The 22,280-nt window shown below is 37.0% G+C and overlaps 1 protein-coding gene across 2 annotated transcripts in view; it reads right to left on the bottom strand.

Moving 5' to 3' along the window:
- MAPK9 (mitogen-activated protein kinase 9) overlaps window positions 1–22,280 on the bottom strand; it is a 94,052-nt gene that overhangs the window by 33,148 nt on the left and 38,624 nt on the right. For both annotated transcript variants that reach the window (XM_006877252.1, XM_006877253.1), the window contains exons 3-5: window positions 8,613–8,742; window positions 5,602–5,660; window positions 3,145–3,283 (exon numbers count right to left, since the gene is read on the bottom strand). In XM_006877252.1, the coding sequence (XP_006877314.1) occupies window positions 3,145–3,283; window positions 5,602–5,660; window positions 8,613–8,742 (328 nt within the window). The remainder of the gene's footprint in view (window positions 1–3,144; window positions 3,284–5,601; window positions 5,661–8,612; window positions 8,743–22,280) is intronic.

A 22,280-nucleotide genomic window follows, 5' to 3' on the forward strand; every position in this document is an offset into this window, starting at 1 on the left:
CGGCCTCTTCTGAATCTAGCTTGAACCACTGGAAGTTCTCTGTCAATATATGATTGTAGCCATTTCTGTATTACCTTTAGCAAAACTTTACTCACTTGAAATATCAAAGAGATTGTCCAATGATTTCCTCATTACATTGGGTCACCTCTCTTTGGAATGGGCACAAACATGGATCTCTTCCAATCAGTTGGCCAGATAGTTGTCTTCCAAATGAGTGAGTGCCTCCTGTGCTGCCTCACTTTCTTGAAAGATTTCAATTTTGATTCCATCAATTCCGGTGCCTTGTTCTTTGACAATGCCTTCAATGCACCTTGGACTTCCTCCCTGAGTATCATTGGCTCTTGATCATATGGTGCCTCTTGAAATGGCTGAATATTAACCATTTCCTTTTGGTAGAGTGACTTTTTGTATTTCTTCCATCTTTTCTTGATGCTTTCTGCATCATTCAATAATTTGCCCAGAGAATCTTTCAATAACGAAAGTTGAGACTTGAATTTTTTCTTCAGTTCTCCCAGCTTCAGAATTTCTGACCGTATTCTTCCTTTTCGGTTTTCTGATTCCAAATCTTTGCACATATTATTATAATATTTGGCTTTATCTTCTGGGGCTGATTTTGAAATTTTCTGTTCAGCTCTTGGACCTCCTCATTTCTTCCATTTGCTTTAGCACCTCTATGCTGGAGAGCAATTTTCAGAATCTCCTCTGACATCCATTTTGACACTTTCCTTCTTTCTTGTCTTCTTAATGATTTTTTGCTCTCTTCAGGTATGATGTTCTTGATGTCATCCCACAACTCTTCTGGTCTTCGGTCTTTAGTGTTTAATAATAGAATATTGCTCAGTCATAAAGGGAAATGAAGTCCTGATGAGATGGATAAACTTTTAAACAATTGTTGTTGTTGTTAAGTGCCATCGAGTAGATTCCGACCCATAGTAACCCAGTATAGGGTTTCCAAGGAACAGCTGGTGAGCTTGAACCGCCGATGTAGGAATTCAAATGGCTTTGTAATCTGGCACATTAACCTACAGCGCCACACCAGAATTCCTTTAAACCATCAATGCTGAGAGAAATAAGTCAGACACCAGTGGTCAAACATATCAAGAATCCTACTTTTATGAAATCCAGAGGAGGCAAATGCATAGAGACAAAAGTTTGAGATATTACCAGGAGCAGTTGGGAGGGAAAAGTGGGAGTTACTGCTTCAGGGACATGAAAAACATTGAGATGGTTGAACAACATAGTAGATGTAATTACTGTCACTGAATTAGACACTTAAAAATAGTTGAAATGACAAACTTTTTGTTATCTACATTTCACCACAATTTAAAAGTGTCAATGCTTACACAGTTGTACAAGTTAAACAATAACCAACTCATGTTGTTGTTAAGTGCCATCAAGTCAGTTCTGACTCACAGAGACCCTATGAAGGGGTTTCGAGGAGCAAATGGTGGGTTTGAACTACTGATTTAGCTGTTCAAACCAATTCATAGTTACTCTACAGACCAGCTTAGAGAATTACAAGTTGGCTCCCTAGTTTTTAAATGGTACTTCCAACAGAACAGGCATTGGCCTCCACGTTAAGAGGCCATTCCCAACTAGCTGCAGAGTAAGATTCTCCCACCAGGGGGCAGAGATGTGAACAAATTGTTGTTGCAGAGTTAGTTTCATCTCATAACAACCCTGTATTGGGTTTCTGAGGAGAAACCAGTGAGTTTGAACTGCTGACCTTGTGGTTAGCAGTCCAGTGCTTATCCTACAGCACCACACCAAGATGCTGCAGCCTCAACCAATATGTTCTACCAAACTACCAGTGGTTCCGCAGGAGAAAGATTAGGCTTTCTGTTGCTGTAAAGATTTACAGCCTCGGAAACCCTATACAGTGTCACTATGATTCGGAACCGACTCCACGGCACATAATCACCACTACCACCACTTTGATGAGTAGTGACTGGAATCATAAAAGCTCATGATATGCAATCTAAGGTGCAATTATTGGTCTCACCATGTTCGTAAAAAAGATGTGATGACAAATGAAGATTGCTTGGAATCAATTAGTCCAGTGGACTAATAAACACGTGAACGTTAGTCTCGAAGACTCTGAGACAGAAGAACTAGATGGTGCCTTGCCACTATCAACTGCTCTGAAAGGGAATACATTAGAAAGTCCAGGGTAGAGTGTGAGACAACGTAGAACAAAACTCAAAATTATAAAAAAGATAGGGCTTGCTGTACAGAAAGAAACTGAAGAAACCCGAGACTATGACCCTCAGCCTTCAGATCTGGAACAGAACTCACCCTGATGACCGAATTTCAACCAAGCGATGGACAGGTATACAAGGAGATTATACCAGTAAGGTATGTTCACCATAAACTGATCAAACATTCAAGATCAAAAGGGCAACATTTAGCTGGGGATAAGTTTTAGAGGTGTTAGGAAGGAGGGTGGAATTGAAATAGCAACCACAGGGAAGAGGTGGAATAACTTGTTATGTAGAGGGGACTGCAATCATTGAGCTGAAACCAGGTGTTTGTTTTCTTGGATGTGAAACTAATGATCTGATCTGTAAACTTTTTCATTCAATTCACAGCACAAAGTTTCAAAAGAAAAAAAAATGTATTGGGGACTTAATTTGAGTAAGATTTCTCATGCAATTATCTCATTTTCTCTTTTACCTCTAACTCCTTCCTCTCAAATTCCCCACTCACTAAAAACAGGGTTTCAAATATGGAAAAATAAATAAATAATAGGAGAATTTGAGTGAATGGTACTTGGTAGTTCTTTGTCCTATTCTTGCAACTATTCTCTGAGTTTTAAATTATATCAAAATGAAGTTGGTTTTTGTTTTTTTTTTTTTTTAATGAAGTCTTCTGCATTATTTGTTGAGCAGCAACATGAATACCAGAGCCATGTCATTCCTCCCTCATGCCTGCATTTCAGTGGCTACCACACAGTCTGAGTAAACCAAATGCTCCACAAATGTTATCTAACTGTAGCAGTATTGGAAACACAACTCAATCCCACAGTCTATTTTGACCTTCAACACTAACAAAAATTTTTAAACTATTCAACACTCTTATCTCTGGAGGATTACAACAAAATGAGTTCAATTTTAAAAATAAGATTAATATGATGTCATTACTTACTCTATGAATTATACCAGCTGAATGCAGATGTTTAATACCACAAAGCATCTGATAAAGAAGGTAGGACATTCTTTCATGGTCCAACTCCATATGAATAACCTGACATAAGTTAGCATCCATTAATTCCATAACCAAATACCTGAGGGGAAAAATGATCAGTCATGTACATATAAAAATTCATCCATAATTCCTCTATGGTTATTATGAAACAGTAATTTACTTTCTTATCACTGCATTGGCTAAAATAAAAAAATAACTTGCTTTCCCTTAAACATTTGTATGACATCTTGAAAAGAAGTAAATGTTTAATGATGGAACATTATAAACATTTTCCAGAGAATATAAAATAACTAACTTATATAATGTCTTAAACTTACACATTTTCACAGCATGGTAAGCAGAATTTTATACATTTAAATTCTCCTACATCATAATTGTTTTGCTATTAGATCATTATTACCAGCTTTTCCCCCCAAAAAAATCCTTTTGATCCCCTTTTTCTACTAGCTCCTGACTGCCACCTCCCCTCCCCCATTTTTTGTTCCCTTTATAACAAAACTCTCCAAAAAAGTGACCGCATCTTCCTCTTAGCCATACTATTTTTCCTTGGCACACTATCCTCCTGGATACCATCCTTCTGGTCTTTCTTCCTTTCTCCTCACCGCTAGGGTGCCGGTACTCAGTCTTTGGTTTTCTTCTCTTCTCATTACATTCACCTCTTTGGTTATCTCCTCTAGTCTTGCAGCTTTAATTATCATTATCTGTAGACTGTCAACTTTAAAATGTGTATCTCCCACCCCAAACCCAGATCATATATACAACAGCCAACTTCACATTTCCACTTGGATCACTAAACCCAAATTCAAAATTGAACTCCTGATTCTACATCACTTACACCAAGCCTGCTCTTCCTGTAGCCTTCCCTCATCTCAACTGATAGCAAATTCATCCTTCCATTGCTTAGGTCAAAAACTATGTTGCTATTCTCAACTTCTCTCTTTCTCTTACATCACACGCCCTAACTATCTGGAAATTCTGTGACTCTGTGGTGCCATAGGATAAGCACTCTACCACAATGTCGATTTGAACCACAAGGTCAGCGGTTCAAATTCACCAGCTACTCCTCGGAAACCTGATACAGGGCTGCTATGAGTCAAACCAACTTGACAGCACTTAACAACAACAACTTTCAAAACAGTGACAGCATCCAATGTCTTTTCTTCACTCTTACTATATTAGCCCCCTTGTTTGAGCCAAGCCACAACAGTTGCTCACCTTCTATCTGGTATTCTTTGATTTCTCAACTCAGAAATCAGAGTTAGTCTTTTAAAATATAAGTTAAGGTCAGAACACTCCTCTGCTTAAAATCTTCGTAAGACTTCCCTTTAAATAGAAGCCAAAATCCTTACAATGGCCAAAGTTCTAAGTAGTCTGGCCCTAATACTTTTCAGAGATCCTCCTCTCTTACCATCCCCCTGTCCCAATAATATAGCCTATTGAGATGTTTTGAGAACATACCTGGCATGCGCTTACTTTAGTGCTTTTGCAATGTTCCTTCTGTCTTGATTCAATCTTATTCCACGTATCTCTATGACTGACCCCTTCTCAGACTTCAAGCCTTTCTTCAAATGTTACTAACTCAGTGAGGTTTCTCCCAACCACCCTATTTAAAATTGCAACTTGACCTCCAGCCTGTTAGCACTTCTGATCCCCCTTACCTAGCTCTAACATTTTTCCATAGCAGTTATCACATTCTAACCAACCAGATAATTTCCTTGTGTTTACTGTCTGTTTTTCTTTGGTAAAATGGCAAGGAATTATCAACTACATTACTTAATTAATAATGGGGATTTGGGCCTGTTTTGACCATTAAGTGTATCAAAAGTAAAAGAGTGCTTAGCACATGGCTGGAAATCAGTAAATGTTTCATTAAAGTGAATGATTACACTGCTGTCAATATGGTTCAATCAAGTTGAACAATATGGCCCAAATCAATAATAAACAAAATTAATATTTCATTTCATTAGTTAGTAAGATAACACTATGATTTTAGAAACATACAATTTTTAATGACTTAATCTCTTCGAAATGTAATTGAAACACCTGAATCCTTTAATTTTGGTTATCAGGAGGATAGAGAAAAACATGTTGCAGCAAAAACATATTATGATTCAGCAGAGTGGCACTAGTGAAGCATTAATGGTCAACATCAGCTCTGAAGAATTATTGTCATCTTTTATCTGTTATAAAGATTATGATCCACTAGTCTTATCAATCACAAATAGATAAATAAAACTCTCCATTTTCTTAATTACTTCTCTCCCAGAGATAAAAGTAATTACATCATTAAAAATGTATTGCCACCATTATTTCCTAAGTTAAAAAAGCAGCTATTTTCCTTTTTAAATGTTCAGTTTCTGATGCATAGTACGCTATTGAATAAAAAGTGATACTTACACATCTTGAAATTCTTCTAGAGTTTTTTGTTGTGTAAACACATTTAACAAACTAATTATCTGAAAAGAGAAAATTAATTATACCTCAGTATGGCAGTTGACTCTTCTATAAAGTTTAACATTAAAATGTACTAAAACTGGGGGGAGGGGTAGGATTACAGATTTCAGTACTCATGGTCATTATTGCTTTTAACAAAACATTCTATTATGTGGCATTTTAAGAAAGATAATGAATTGGGTTTCTCATCTTGGAAAGAAAGTATACTTTTAATCAAATCACTTTTAAGGGTCCTTAACAACTTAAAGTATTACCATTACAGAATTTTAATACATAATAACTTTCTATCTATGAACATAAAGTAGAAAATATGTGTAAAACAACTCACTAAATATGATAACTCTGAAAGTGTGAATGAATACTATGTACAAATTTCTAAGAATTTTCAAATCTGAAGGCTAACTTCATATTCTTGGTGTGATAAAGCTGAAAAGACCTGCTAACATTGTTTACTTATTCGAGCACTGTCAGTTAGAGGGGTAAACACTTGACCCTACTGTGGGTCTCTTGCTGGCATTCCCTCCACGAGGCTGTAGAAATCCAGTCCCATCCTTGAGCTACAAATATGCATATCCTCTATCATTTCAAATGATGGAAGGGAAGACAAATTGGGGTGACTGACTAGCCAAGGAAAAAATAAAACTTGATCCAGACTACAACCTTAATACCAAGATAAATTCAAAATGGGCCAAAGCTATTACTCTGAGTATTAAACCATAAAAACATTAGAATATGGCTAGACATTTATATAATCTTGGTATAGAAAAGGGTTTTCTAAGCTTGACAGAAAACCTAAGAGATTTAATTACATTAAAACAAAATCAAGAACGAACAAGCAGCAACTTCAGTGAGGTGAAAAGCACATAAATAAAGTCAAATTATATATATATATATATAGAGAGAGAGAGAGAGAGAGAGAGAGAGACTTCATATACAACAAACTTCTGTTGTTGTTAAAGTGCCGTCAAGTTGGTTCCAACTCATAGTGACCCTGTTTCCAGGAGTGACTAGTGAGTCTGAACCACTGACCTTTGGATTAGCAGCCCAGTGCTTATCCTACAGTGCCATCCAATGACCTTCTATAAATGCATTAAAAAAGAGGCCACTAGTACAAGAGAAAAATGGACAGAGGCCATGAAAATCAAATTTCCTACAGAATACCAATAAATGGATAATAAACATTGGGAAACAAACTGAAACTAACAAAAATATCATGTCATCTATCGGATTGAGAATAAAAGAAAGGTTCATATACTCTTAACGAATTTATAAAATTGACAGTCTTACAGCCAATTTGTCAGCATATATTAAAATCAGAAGGGTGCATACTCTCTGAACATACAATTGACAGCCAAGAATTTTGGAATACTGGACAGTTGTGCAAAGATGTATATACAATGATGTTCACTGCAACACTACTGAAAAGAGCAAAACAATCTAACTATACAACAATAGGTGGTTAAGTCAATAAACTATAGTACATCTGTACTATGTAGCCACTAAAAAGATTATGTATTTCTATGTACATTATCTTATATGAGATTTAGGGACATTCAACATGTGTGCAGAATAGCGTAATGAACAGGCCCTTTTTATGTATATGCACACATACGAGGGACTTCAAAAGTTCATGGCAACATAAAATTCAAAGATATTGGAATTTTTCCACAAACTTTTTGAAGCCCCCTCCTATATGCTTAAGAACACTCACCAAAATGTTGATACTGTTTGTGGGTGGTAAGTCACAAGAATTTTTGGGTTTTTTTGTGTATAGTATTTGAATCTTTAAAAAATAGTTAAGGATTATTTGCAACTTGAAGACATATTTTAAAATATACATAGAATAAAAAATATACTGGAGACATTTTAAAAAAAACTAGTCTCAAAAGAATTAACTTAGTTTCATATTTAATGTCCAGTATAAATGCTAAAACAAAGAGACCGTTATGTAATTTAGTGCAATCTTAAGTATTAATTTTTTTTTAAAGGCCATATGAAAGTGATCTCCTAGGTTTCTATAGGATTTAACTTTTAATGTTTTTATATTGTTGTTGTTGTTGTTGTTGTTGTTAAGTGCCCTCAAGTCAATTCCAACCCATAGCAACCCTGTATAGGGTTTCCAAGGAGCAGCTGGTGTGCTTGAACCTTGCAGTTCAAACAACTTTGCAGTCTCGCGCCTTACCACACAGCACCACACCAGGACGCATGTTATATACGGTGGTGGTAGTTGGTGGTTATGTGCCGTAGAGTCGGAACTGACTCACAGTGACCCTGTACAGGGTTTCCAAGGCTGTAAATCTTTACAGGAGCAAAAAACCCATGGAACAGCTGGTAGTTTCGAACTGCTGACCTTAGGGCTCGCAGCCTGATTCGTAACCACTAAGCTACCAGAGCTCCTTATATGGTAAAGAGGTTAAAATAATGCTTAGACATCACTAGTACACACAATGTGCTGTGTACCACCTCATTTTGAAAAGATATACTATTTCTTCTTAAAAGTCACAGTGCTGATTTCTATGCCGATGCCAACTATGGCTATCCTGGGTGTAACATCATCTAACAGCATTTATTTAAAACTGACATGAATATATTGCAAGGTAAAAAGCTATTTATAGAAGGATACTTTTCAAAAAAAGTATTTAGTTGCTTCGCAATATTGTTTCCATTTTACAGAAACAAAAACTAATGGAAATCAAATAGTTACAAGGTTCATTTACTTTCCTATCTTAATGGAGTGACCTAAATTGCTATAGAGCATGATGCCTCTTTATAATTTCAATTTTTCCCATTGTTAACTAAGAATTTTGCTAGTAAAATATACCTATTTCAAATACACATTTTGGTCACTAGTTTATCTTAGGTCTAAATTCAATGTAGCTTCAAGAGATCAAGAAAATTATCATATCAGTGACAATATTAAAATACACACAGTAAAATAGACATAAACAACTTACATTTTTATGATTGACACATTTTAAGAGGACAAGTTCCCGATAAGCTCTCTTTGCATGGGTTTGATTCTGAAAAGGACGGCTTAGTTTCTTGACTGCAACATTTATCCCAAGAACTGTATCAAAAGCAGCACTATAATTAGGAAATATAATACACAATGCATTAGAATATACATTCAGCATCTTGTCTTTTTACGAGTAACAAAAAAAGAAAACTCTTTCTGAATATACTTGGAAATGCCTGCAATGAGGAGAAGTTGTGACCACACCACCACATTTTAACTATTCAATAATGAGCTGGCCTATACGCATATATCCTGATATGATCTTCAAAACAGAAGCACAACTTGTGTGAATCTGCCTGTTTGCAGTTTCCAGGAAGGACTAACTTCACAGAGGCACAGGTATTTCCTTTGCAGATAGGATAGGAGTCAGCATTCTTTCGCATGCTGAATTTTTATTACATTAAATAGAGATTATGCTCAATACCAGGAAATTGAATACAAAGCATACAATACTCATCAAGAAATGAAATCTTAAGTTTGACCTTAATTATCTTAATAAATTTGAAAAAAAAAAAAGTCACTGGTTGGTTATCGTAGGATGAATGTGAGTCTATTTTAGAGTACTGCAGTGGAAGGAATGGTTGAGCGCATGAGAATATAATAAATTTAAGTTTTGAGTGATTGTGCCTTTCCCAGATTAAAGAATGGTAAAAGTGGCCAAAAATATCAACTCAAGTTAAATCCTTAAGATATAAAATCCCTAATGCTAGCAATTGCTATATAGAAAATTCTACTAAAAACAGCTTCTTATACTACTATGGTGGTAGTGGTTGTGTGTGTGGAGTCGGTTCCGACTCAAAGAGGCCCTTGTATAGGATTTTTGAGGCTGTAAATTCTTATGGGAGCAGAAAGCTTCATCTTTCCCCCAAAGATGGGCTGTTTGATTCAAACTGCTCGTAATCCACTAGGCTATCAAGGCTCCTTTATATTATTATGTTGTTGTTATTGTTAAATGCCGTTGAATCAATTCTGACTCATAGTGCCCCTGTATAGGGTTTCCAAGGAGTGACTGGTGAGCTTGAACTGCCAACCTTGTGGTTCAAACCAACTTTGCAGTCCAGTGCATTAACCCACAGCGTCACAATTATACTATTACAGGCTATGCTTCCATCATCTCGAGTTCCCAATTGAAATATAAGGTTCATTTTATCCTCCAGAAAATTGTTGTTGTTGTTGTTAAGTGCCTTCGAGTCGGAGTCGACCCATAGCGACCCTGTACAGGGTTTCCGAGGGTGTAAATCCTTACGGGAGTAGAAAGCCTCATCTTTCTCCCGCGGAGTGGCTGGTAGTTTCGAACCACTGACCTTAAAGTTCGCAGCCCGAATCGTAACCACTACGCTACCAGAGACAAAAACAAAACAAAACTGAGTAGCTTAATTGCACATTTTTGGGCTTCAAACCAATACTTAAATAGTATTGTTGATGTTATTAGCCTTTGGCTGCAATGACTCATTAGGAGTCAAAAATTGCTAAAGGCCACCTGAGACATTAAGTACCATTTAAAATATTGCTTTCATTGATTTATTTTACTTAGTTTACCCCGTTTGCATAAAACAACAATTTTGATATTTTCTTGCCAAAATAATCACTGAATTCAACCTGTTTTTAAGTTGAAGGCTGTCTGCTAGAGTTTTAGTTAAGAATTTTTAGGAGGCTTTCTGCTCCTGCAAAGATTTTAAAAGCCTGTTGTTGTTGTTATGTGCCATGGAGTCGGTTCCAACTCATAGAGACCCTGTACAGGGTTTCCGAGGCTGTAAATCTTTATGGAAACAGAAAGCCTCATTTTTCTCCCATGGAGCAGCTGGTAGTTTCTAACTGTTGAACTTGCGGTTCACAGCCCGACTCGTAACCACTACGCTACCACAGCTCCTTTTTTAAAAGCCTAGAAAACCCTAATTCGAAGGTACTTAACAACAACAAAGCTAACTTTAAAATTATTTTTTTCCTTCAACTTAGTTCATGTTATGTGTACATGGACATGATATGCACATTCATATGTCCACATGCAAATACTTGTATAAAATGGTTAAGATATAGTTCTGTGAAACAAATCATCAATTAATGCAAATGTCTACATATGTGGAGTCCTGGTGTGGCGCCAGAGGATAAGCCTCAATGTCAGTTTGAACTGCAAGGTTGGTAGTTCAAATTCACCAGTCACTCATCAGAAATCCTATACAGGGTTGCTATGCGTTGGAACCAACTGGAAGGCACACAACAACAATACATATGTATTATTTGTACCTATGTATACTTCTGAGTCTCAAGAATTCGAAAAAAGACAAATTTCACACTTTTTTTTGGTCTTAAAAATCTTTTGTCCAAAATGACTCAAATGCACTAATTGTGAGTATCCGAGTAAAAATTCTTCCCCACTCCTAGTTCCATCTCTAAGACCAATCAACTTCAATTCTTAGTAGTTTCAGTTCTTGAGGGTTTTTTCTTTAGCTCTCATCACCATTTCTTCACTTAACTAGAAAAAATTTCTATTTACTCCTCATTATAAAAACTGAAGGTTCAGTCACTTATTTCAAACTGCAATTATCATAGATTTTTGTTCTGTTGTTAATTTTTCCCTTGCTTATCTTTGTAACTTTATATGTTTGGGACTCCTGGTGTGGCATTATAGGATAAGCATTGGAGTGTGAACCACAAGGTCAGCAGCTCAAACTCACCCCGTCAACATCGGAAACCCCAATACAGGGTCACTATGAGTCAGAACCAATTCAACAGCACTTAACAACAAAAATATAGCATGTTTGAACTGCCTCAAATAACATGCTTAAACGTCTTGTTTCATCAGCTTTCAGAGGAGCCTCCTGACTCACAGGATGTTAAAATGAGAATGTTATAGCCTATATCCTTTCTCCTTCATCTTTCTAGCCCTATACGTTTTCCAACAAACTTATGTGATCAAGTTTGAGGAAACACATATACTATTCCTATCTGTAATTAAGCCTTCTGTGTTTCTTCTTTAGGATGTGTCTAAAATTTGAAAATCAATATGCACATAGATGTAGATTTGTGTGTGTACATGTAAATATTAATTGCAGAGCTACAATCATATGTATTTTTTCTAAAGATCACATGACCCTTGGTGCTACTGAAGAGAATAAAACTGCGTCCAGAATCAAGACTAAATGAATTCTCTTTTGTTGTTGTTGTTAGGTGTCATTGAGTCGGTTCCGACTCAAAGCAACGCTATGTACAACAGAATGAAACACTGCACCATCCTCATAATTGCCATTATGTTTGAACCCATTGTTGTTGCCACGGTGTAAATCCATCTTGTTGGTGGTCTTCCTCTTTTTTGTTGACCTTCTACTTTTTCAAGCATGATGTCCTTCTCCAAAGCCTAGTGCCTCCTATAAACACGTTCAAAGTATGAGAGACAAATTCTCACCATCCTTGCTTCTAAGGAGTACTTTGGAAAACCCCAACAGATTTGTTTGTTCTCCTGGCAATCCATGATACTTTCAATATTCTTTGCCAACACCATAATTCAAATGCATCGATTCTTCTACAATCTTCCTTATTCATTCAGCCCATTGTTCAAGAATCATATCCCTTTTGTTTTATATTTAGACCATGATTTTTTTTGTTTTCCTTGAAAGTTCCTAGTAATTTTTTTTTATTAAGATAAATATACCTTCTGTTGTTGCCTATCACTAGTATAGTCAAACTTCTTACTCATGTTATCTATTGTTTGGAATCTGTTTCATTCTTCTTGAAGACATTTGTCTTGGAGCTGTGACTTTGAAGGAAGCTGTCAGCATGAGCTTTCTAGTAGCTGACTGCCATTGTTTCTTGTTCTATACATTTTTTCTCTTTATTGCATATTCTAAACAAATTTCCTTAAACTGCCTGGAAGATAAATTATCTTACTCTGCCCTCACCCTTGACTGATAACTTATCTTCTAAATTCAAAGTAAATTTTCTCTCAGAATACTAAAGGTACTGCTCCATTGATTTCCAAAGTTAGTGTTGTTGATGAGGATTATGTCTGACATTCTTTCCTTAGCTTTTTTTTATTCTTCAGCTCAAATGATGTTCCAGAACAAAGTGCTGTGTTCTATCAGTATCTCCAAAGTCCCTTTCACTGCCACCCCACCCCCACCCCTGCCACAACTAGGTGCTATTCCTCTTGCTCCCACATAGATAATAACTTCAGGCTTTTAGTATAACTACTTTTTTGTGTTTCCTAGCTAAGCATAGATCCTTAAACCTCCATAACTTATTTTTGTCTGGTTTTTGAAGTTTCCTTTTTGGCTTATCTCACCATTCTGGAGAAAAGCACCAAGTTGATGTATATAGCTAAAATTTATTCTGTGTACGATCAGCACTGGATTGTGAACCACAAGGTTAGCAGTTCAAACCCACCAGCTATGCCTTGGAAACCCTATACAGGGTCGCTATGTGTCAGAACTTACTTGATGGCACTTAGCAACAAGTATACAGTATTCTGTCACAAGACTACAGTATAAGCATATTTTACTGTGGATAGATACTGGGTTGTTTTGAGTGTTTAAGTGATTACAAAAACAATACCATAAACATTCTTATACATGTCTCTAAGTGCCATATGCATCTAATATCTGATGACTTGATATGATAGTAGAACTGTTTAGATTCTATAATGGTAAATAATGCCAATTGCTTTCCAAAATGGCTTGCAGTCCCATCAGCAGTGTGTGAGAGAGAGGATCACATTTGACAGCAAATGTGAGGTGCTCCATATCTTCAATACCACTTGGAATGATCCACATTTGTAACCATTCTGATGCAAGCACAGTTATTTCTCTGTGGTTTTAATTAGCATTTCTCTGGTGAATGATGATGCTGAGTACCTTTACCTATGATTATTGATTGGTCATTTGAATATCCTCTTCTGTGACAACTATTTTCTATTTGGTTGTTTGTCTTTATCTTACTGATTGGAACTTTATGTATTCTGAATAAGAGTCCTTTGTCAATCCTATTTTGCAAATAACGCCTCACAACCATGCTTCTGCTTGTCTTGTTTTCTTGATTTTTATAAGTTTGTAATTTTAATACAAATGTATCAATCTTTTCCTTTATGATCAGTACTTTCAAGTCTTGCTTAAAGAAGTCTTTTCCTACGTTCAAGATCATGAAGACAGAGATCTTCTATGTTGGTTGGCTATGTACTGTGGAGTTGGTTCCGACTCATAGCTGCCCTATATAAGGTTTTTGAGACTATAAATCTTTACGGGAGCAGAATGCCTCATCTTTCTCCCATGGAATGGCTGGTAGTTTTGAACTGTTGACCTTGAGGTTACCAGCCTGACTCGTAACCACTACGCTACCAAATAATGCTACTATTTCGTCTTTCACATTTAGAACCAACTGAAACAGACTTTTATGTATAAGGTCAGAGTAAAAAATCACTTTTTATATGAATATCCTTTCTCCACTGTTCTATATAATGCTACCATTGTGATAAACCAGGAGCCCATGTGTGTGGTTTCATTTCTAGGTTCTTTATTTATTCCACTGGTTTATTTGTCTCTCCTTGTATTAGCACTGCATCATCTTAACCATCACAGTATTATAAGAATCTTAAGATCTTGTCTGATGCTTATTTCATGGAGCCACTGTACTCCTCTGAAGATGACATATTCCCTCATTATTCAAGTTTAAAATTTTGTCAAGTATTTTTAAGGTTTCAGCAGAGAAATCTTTTATAATGTGTTAGACTTCCCCCCCCTTAATATGTAATCATTTTTAATCTATTTTAAATGACATCCTTTTATTTTTTTCATTTTTTATATGTTGCTTACATATAAAAGAATTCCTAGTGTGGTGCTGTAGGGTCAGCACTGGAGTGCAACCCACAAGGTCAGCAGTTCAAACCCACCAGCTGCTCCTCAGAAACTCTATACAGTGCCACTATGAGTCAGAACCAACTCAAGGAACGGCACTTAACAACAGCAACAGCATGTAAAAGGAGTCCTGGTGAGCCTCTGTAGGAAAAGCACTGGATCACAAGGTCGGTTTGAACCGCAAGGTTGGTGGTTCAAATTCACCAGTTGCTCCTTGGAAACCCTATACGGGGTTTCTATGAGTCAAAACCAACTCAATGGCAGTTAACAACCAACAACAACACACAGAAAAATTCTTTTTTTTTAAAATTGGTATATTGACTCTGTATCCTGCAACTGGCTAACCACACTCATTAATTTAACAAAGGACAGATTACCCAGGTGGTCCTAATCTAATGAATTACATGAGTCCATTTTTAAACGCAAAAAGTGTGCCCTGGCTAGTGGGCAGAAGTCAGAGAGATTTGAATTGTGAGAAGGACTGGATGCATCTTTGCTGCCTTGAAGATAGAGAAGGCCACAAAGAAGGAATGCAATTGGCCTCTAGGAGCACAGTGGCCCTTGTTTAACAATCACCAAGGAAATGGAGACCTGAGATCTATGGCTTCTGAGCTAGATTCTGCTAACAATCTGCATGAGGTTGGGAGCATATTTTTCACCAGAGCTTCATTTTAAGAGCCCAGCCCAGCCAAAGCATTTTGTGATCCTGCATAGATTTCCCAAGTTCACCCAGATTTCCAACCTATAAATCTCTTGAGTGTTGTTTTAAAATGCTAAGCTTGTAGTCATTGGTCATGAGCAATAGAAAATGAACAGACCTTTCTTTTGTATTTCCTACCCTTTTATCTCTCATTTCATTCTGGATATGTTTTTCTGACCCATCACTCATTTCTTTCTTTAGTTTTATTATCATTATTATTTTTTAATGCTATGACTGCCATGGAGTTAGTTTCAACTCATAGTGACCCTGTGTAGGGTTTCTGAGGAGCTGCTGGTGACGCTGAATCACCAACCTTGTGGTTCAAAGTGACGTTGTGGTCCTACGCATTATCCTACAGCACCACACTAGAATCCTCATGAAGTGTTGTTGTTGTTAAGTGTCATCGAGTCAGTTCTCACCCATAGTGACCCTGTATAGGGTTTCCAAGGAGCAGCTGGTGAGCTTGAACCGCCAACCTTACAGTTCAAACGGCTTTGCAGTTTGTCGCGTTAACCCACAATGTCACACCACGGCTCCTAATGAAATATGTTGTTGTTGTTGTTTAGTGCCATTGAGTCAGTTTCAACCCATAGCCACCTTGTACAGGGTTTCTGAGGAGCAGCTGGTGAGCTTGAACTATCGACCTTGCAGTTCAAAAGGCTTTGCAGGCTGGTGCATTAACCCACAGCATCACACCAGGACTCCCATGAAGTATAGACCACCATATATTGAAAACCCTTTCTGTTAATCCTGGTGTGACACTGTAGGATCAGAACTGGACTTTGAATCACAAGGTTGGTAGATTAAACCCAACCTCAGAAATCCTATACAGAGTCCATATGAGTCTGAATGACAGACAAGCGGGCACTTAACAACAATCCCATCCACTAAATTCAAAATTCAATGACTGCATTTTTAAGTTCCACATTTTCCTCTTGGGTTTTTTTTTTTTTTTTTTCTCTTACACATTTTCATTTTTTTGTTTTTAAAAAAATAAATGTTTAAATAATAATGTTCAAACATTATCCAAAGTTTGTGTTCCATTTAACAAGTGGAAAAGGGTACTTCTGAAAAAACGTTTATAATTAGGGACAAAATACTTGAGAACATACTTTGATATTCACTGGGTAGTTTTAAAAAATAAGTTTTGCTAATGTAGCTGAAGTAAGATATTCACAGCATCAGTTAAAATAAACAAGTCAACGAGAACTGTCCTTCCCAGGAATGGATGTTTGGCCTTTCAAAGTAAAACTTGTGTAAGAATTTCCTTTAGAACAATGGTAAACTTGGTTCAACAATGTAGATGTTTAAATACCGTATGTTCTTCTTGACAAATAGCCACTGTATTTATTGAAGCATCTAATGGTACCCATACTGATAGAGAAACACTCATCGTGGCAATTACAGAATCACACTGCATAATTATTTTAAGGTGTATTACCAAGGCTTCTATGTTTGTCTTATACATACATTTTTCTGAAGGTTGCAAACATTGCTTTTGAATCTTTTACTGTGTTTTGCAGTGTTTCAATTCCATCTTCACTGATGCTTCTCTGGGTGTTTCAATTTCAGTAAATCCTTGTTACCTATTTTTTTATTGGCTTTCCACATCCTTCTCTCTGTATTAACACATTTTAGCCAAGCTTCTTTGGTACTTCTCATTCCTGAAACTTGTACAGGTGCTTGCTCTTTCTCAAGAGGCTTCAGTTTCTTACATTCTTGACCAACATTAGTATTCTCAAATAGTACATCTGGGTATAACTTGAACTCCAGCATTGTTGGGTTTTCTGTGGCATCTCTTATACATAAAAGGCTTTAAAATTCATTTTCTTGTCTCCTCTCTGTATCATTATTAGGCTTCCTGGGTGAATTGTCCAATTTTGAAAGAGGAATGCTCTCTTCATCAGTGCATTCAACGTAACCCTGTTCAGATATTGTTTCTTTTGATCCCTTGCTTGGGGAGTCATTAGAATGACTTCATCTTCATGATTTATGCTGGCTAAATGTTTTAACTGTTTTGGTTTTATTCATCCATATTTTATCAGGCTGCTTTCAACCACCTTTTTCTTTAATGTTCTTTAGACTCCTCAGAATGGTGGATCTTGAGGGTTTTACCATGACTTGTTGAAATATTTAATGATTCTTTAGAAGTCTGTACAATGCTATTGTCGCTTCCATTTAATTTCCCACAACCCTCAATTTGCACAGAATGTTTAGTAGGTCTGATGTATTCAGAATCTCATGGCACATTTTTCATTTTCTCTATCATATAGCTTTTCTTTGATGCTTTATTGCTTACTGCTTCTTTACATTTCTGCCTTTGTAAATATTCCTTCAGTGTTAAAACTCTATTAATTTTACATGAACTATCCTTCGAGTCTGAGGACTTAATTTAAAGATTTCATTTAACTTCTATGGATACTGATTTCCAGGTTTGTAGATTTTACTTCTATTGCCACTGGTTCTTACATTTGAGTTTGACAAAGAATTACATAATTTGAATTAATTTCCCACATTTTTATTCTGTTCTTGTTTATCATGTTTCTTCTTTCTCTCAGTATCAAATGTATTTCCTTGGTCTGGATTCCTGTGTTTTGAAAGTTTGTATCTGGAGCCTCCTGCTTTGAATTTCAATTTTACCTTCTCTGGTACATTTTTCTTGCACATTTCTCTATTTGTCATAATAACTGTCTTTGCTTTTAGTTGACATGAGTTTTGTGCCATATGTTTCTCGTGTAGGCTTTCTTCAGAATCTTGTTCACAACATTTCATCATTTTACTACTGGAGTGGAAAGTTACCTCATGGAATTTAAATTTTCTTTTCTTTTGTGACTTTGTAGGGGGGATCTAGTTTTTTTTTTTTTTTTATCACACTTAGATGAAAACTGACTAGGTGGTTCTTTTCCTGTCTTTTGTGAACTGCTATGTTTTGTTTTGGATTTATCTTTTATATCCTTATCATTGAATTTCATGATAAACATTTTTTCCCATCTGGAAGAATCACAGAAGTTTCCAGATCCTTATTTAGAGAACTATTACATTTAACAATAGTGATGTCTCTATCAGAGACTCTATTCACTTGTTTACACTTGGGGAACTCCAGTGGGGAACACTGATATTTCTAATTTTCTTCTTCTGAAGTCATGTCTTAATGGAATTACACTGGCATTGGGGTACTCCTTCATAAATCAAAGAGAGCCAACCCAATGTACAGCACTGGATAGCGTCTTTCTGACCATTTGATACTACAAAATCATGATTTTCTCCTTCGGTAACAATTTCATTGTTTTACACAAAATTTTTTCCTCTGGCCTTTTGTAACTTTGAACATAATGTCACACTTGATTTTAAGTTTGGATCTAATAATGCCAATATTCCCTATGGATGTTTCTCTCTCTTTTTTTTTTTTTCTGTTGTTTGTTTTTAAATTTTATTTTGCTATTGAGAATATACACAGCATAACATACACCAATTCAATAGTTTCTTCATATACAATTCAGCAACACTGATTACATTCTTTGAGTTGTACAACCATTGTCACCCTCCTTTTCTAAACCGTTCATCCTCCACTAGTACAAACTCACTGCCCTCTAAAGTTCTTATAGGATCTTTCAACTTGCTACTTTCAATATGATCCCATAAAATAATTTAAAAAAGAGAATAAGATTAAGGCAGAAATTTTTTACTAGTTAAGCTAAAGTATTGTTTGGTTTTATGAAAGTGTCAGGGGCTATTTTCTGTTTAAGGCAAACTCAGGGCAATAATTTCAGGGGTTCACATACCCTCCATGATTTGAGAGTCTGTTGTGAAGTGCCATCGAGTAGGTTCTGTCTTATAGCAACCCTGTATAGAGATTCCAAGGAGCAGCTGGTGGCCTTGAACCGCCAACCTTGTGGTTAGAAGTCCAGTGCTTATCCTACAGTGCCACACCAGAAAGTCCAGAGTCCATAGAATTTTGAAATTTTGTATTTTCCCTCTTTTGATCAGGATTCTTCTACGTAATCTTCTATCAAGATTGTCAGTAATGGTTGTTGTTGGTTCAGTGCTGTCGTGAGTCAGTTCCGACTCATTAGTGACCCTGTATAGGGTTGCCGAGGAGTGGCTGGTGAGTTTGAATGGCCAACCCTGCAGTTCAAAATGACCCTGCAGTCCAGCACATTAACCCACAGTGCCACACCAGGACTCCAACACCATTTGGTTCTTCTAGTCTCATGGCAAAGGAGGCAGTGGCTAATGGAGGCAATTACCCACACATTCCATACCCTCCTCCTATTTCGTACTCTCCTTTTTCCTCTTATTATTTTGGATGAATAGAGACCACTTGTCGTGCCTTAAGACCCCAGGCACTAGAACTAGGAAGTAGAACAGAAACCCTAAATCAGTTATTAGGTGAATTAATTGGGATGTCCCATGAAACCATGACCTAAACCTCCAAACAAAGGAGCCAAATCCCATGAAGTGTTTGGCTGTATGTTAGCAGTCTCCGCAGCTAAACTCTTTTTGTTATTGTAAATAAATCACACAATTCTTGTCAACTCAATATTTTACAGGTATACAACATATTGACAGCAATTACAATAATCAGTTGTGCAACCATAACCTTTATCCATGAGAGTTTTCCAGCACTAATGCCTCTCTCTCCCTCTTCCTTCACCTTCTCACCCTGTTTACCACTAATAAACCTTGGTCTCTATATATTTGCCTTTTTATGTAAGCGTGTTGTTGTTGTTAGGTGCCACTGAGTCGGTACCGACTCATAGCGACCTTATGCACAGCACAATGAAACTGTCCGATCCTGGGCCAACCTCACTATTGTTGCCACAACTGAGTCCATCGTTGCTGCCACTTGGCTAATGCATCTCGTTGGGGGTCTTCCTCTTTTTCTCTGACCCTCCACCTTACCACACATGATATCCTTCTCCAGCGACTGCTCCCTCCTGACAATATGTCCTAAGTATGGGACACGAAGTTTGGCCATCCTGGCCTCCAAGGAGCACTCTGGCATAGTCATGCAATATTTGTCTTTTTGTGATTGACTTATTTTGCTCACCATGCCTTCCAGCTCCATCCATACTGTAGCATGCATGTATCAAGACTTGATTTCTCCTATTGACTAATATTTTATTGGATGTAGGCACATTCTGTTTACCCATTTATCTGCTAATGGGCATTTAGGTTGTTTTCACCTTTTGGTTATTGTGAAAAGCAGTGCAATTAACACTGGTGTACAAGTCTCTTTTTTGAGTCTCTTCTTTCAAGTCTTTTGGATATATACTAAGAATGGAATTGCTGTGTCATATGAAAGTCCTACTGTTAGTTTTTTGAGGAACTGACACACCATTTTCCGCAGTGCTCTACCATTTTACATTACTACCAGCAACAGATTGTTGTTGTTAAGTGCCATTGAGTTGGTCCCAACTCATAGCAGCTGTTGAGTTTGAACCACCGATCTTGTAGTTTAAGCTGACCTTGCAGTCCAGGGCATTAACCAGTAGTGTCATCTCTCTGATGGCTAATGATCACCAACTGAATGTCCTCGTTGATGAACTGTCTATTCAGGTCCTTTGTCCATTTTACGGCTGGGTTATTTATCTTGTCTATTAAGGTCCTTTGTCCATTTTAAGACTGTGTTATTTATCTTTTTTATTTTTAAGTTTTTGTAGTTTTGCTTTATATATTTTTATATTATTAGATGCTTGTCAGATAAATAGCTTCCAAAGATATTCTCCCAATTAGCAACTTGTCTTTTCACTGTTTGGTAGTCTTTTGATGAACAAATTTTTAATTTTTTTATGAGCTCCTATTTATTTGATCTTTTGCTATCTGTGCTTTTATTAGATAACCCATGGCTGGAAGCTTGCCCCTGCTTATTAGATCTGTTTCTTTTGTCTGTTGTTTCTGCTGCATTTTGCCATTTAATCCTATTTCCTTGTACGTCTAGTTATTTTTTATTGTATGCTAGATGTCACACTTGCAGAACTGCTTGTAATCTAGGAAGAAACTGGAATCTATTATGAGGTTAGGAGCCCAGGTGACACCAAGGTTATAAGGCTCATCTGCTAACTGAGAGGTCAGAGGGGCAGTTCAAGCCCACCATACACTCCATGGGAAAAAGATGGGCAGTTTTACTATGTCCTACAGGGTGGCTATGAGTTGGAATGGACACAATATCAATGGATTTGGTTTTTATCTTCCTCTAGGGAGAATTTTCATGTATTTTTGCCAGGTATCTACCTGGGAGCCCTACCAATTTGGGTCTACCTGAGTAGAAGTTCAGCAGATAAGATGATTTAAAGCACAGCGACAGTCTACAAAGGCTTGTCTTTTTCTGGTTCACTTTTCTAAGACATAGTCCTTTATGGTTCTAATTCAATGCAAAGGAAGTTCACTAGGCCCTCCCAACTCCTAGAGGGCTCTGGACTCCAACCTCTGTTTCCCAGTCCTGAAAGGCTCTCTCAACCTCTTGGCTTTCTGTTCCAGAATTTGTAAAATTTGAAGCAAACACAGTCCACCATTCTGGGCTTCTTTCATTTGACTTCTGTCTTTTCTTGGATTCTGATCTAATAATTCTTCACTAGCTTACTAGCTCTCTAAGGGTAAATGCTGAGCTACCTAAACATTGTGCATAGGGGTGGGGTAGAATGTTAGGAGCCAGCTGGCACAATTCTTTCATGGATATAGTTTTAATTAACCTCCCTGTTTCAGCCACCAGCTGCACCCTCATCTTCTGTATCTCTCATCTCTACACCCAACACCTATTTGAGGTTCTACTATAGAAAGCTTCTTTCTTGTTTCAAATGCTTCATCAACTTATTCTCACTTCTTCTGCTATGTTTTATCTGCAACAAACTTTCAATTTTCTGTATTTCATAAAATGGTTTAATAGTCCTTATCCACTAATTGTTGTTGTCAGGTGCCATCGAGTCGGAACCGACTCATAGCGACCCCATGCATAGCAGAACGAAACTATGCTCGATCCTGGGCCAACCTCACCACCGCTGCCACACTTGAGTCCATCAATGATGCCACCTGGCTGATCCATCTCGTTGGGGGTCTTCCTCTT

Source organism: Chrysochloris asiatica, unplaced genomic scaffold (genome assembly GCF_000296735.1).
Source record: "Chrysochloris asiatica unplaced genomic scaffold, ChrAsi1.0 scaffold00450, whole genome shotgun sequence".
NCBI lineage: Eukaryota > Metazoa > Chordata > Mammalia > Afrosoricida > Chrysochloridae > Chrysochloris > Chrysochloris asiatica.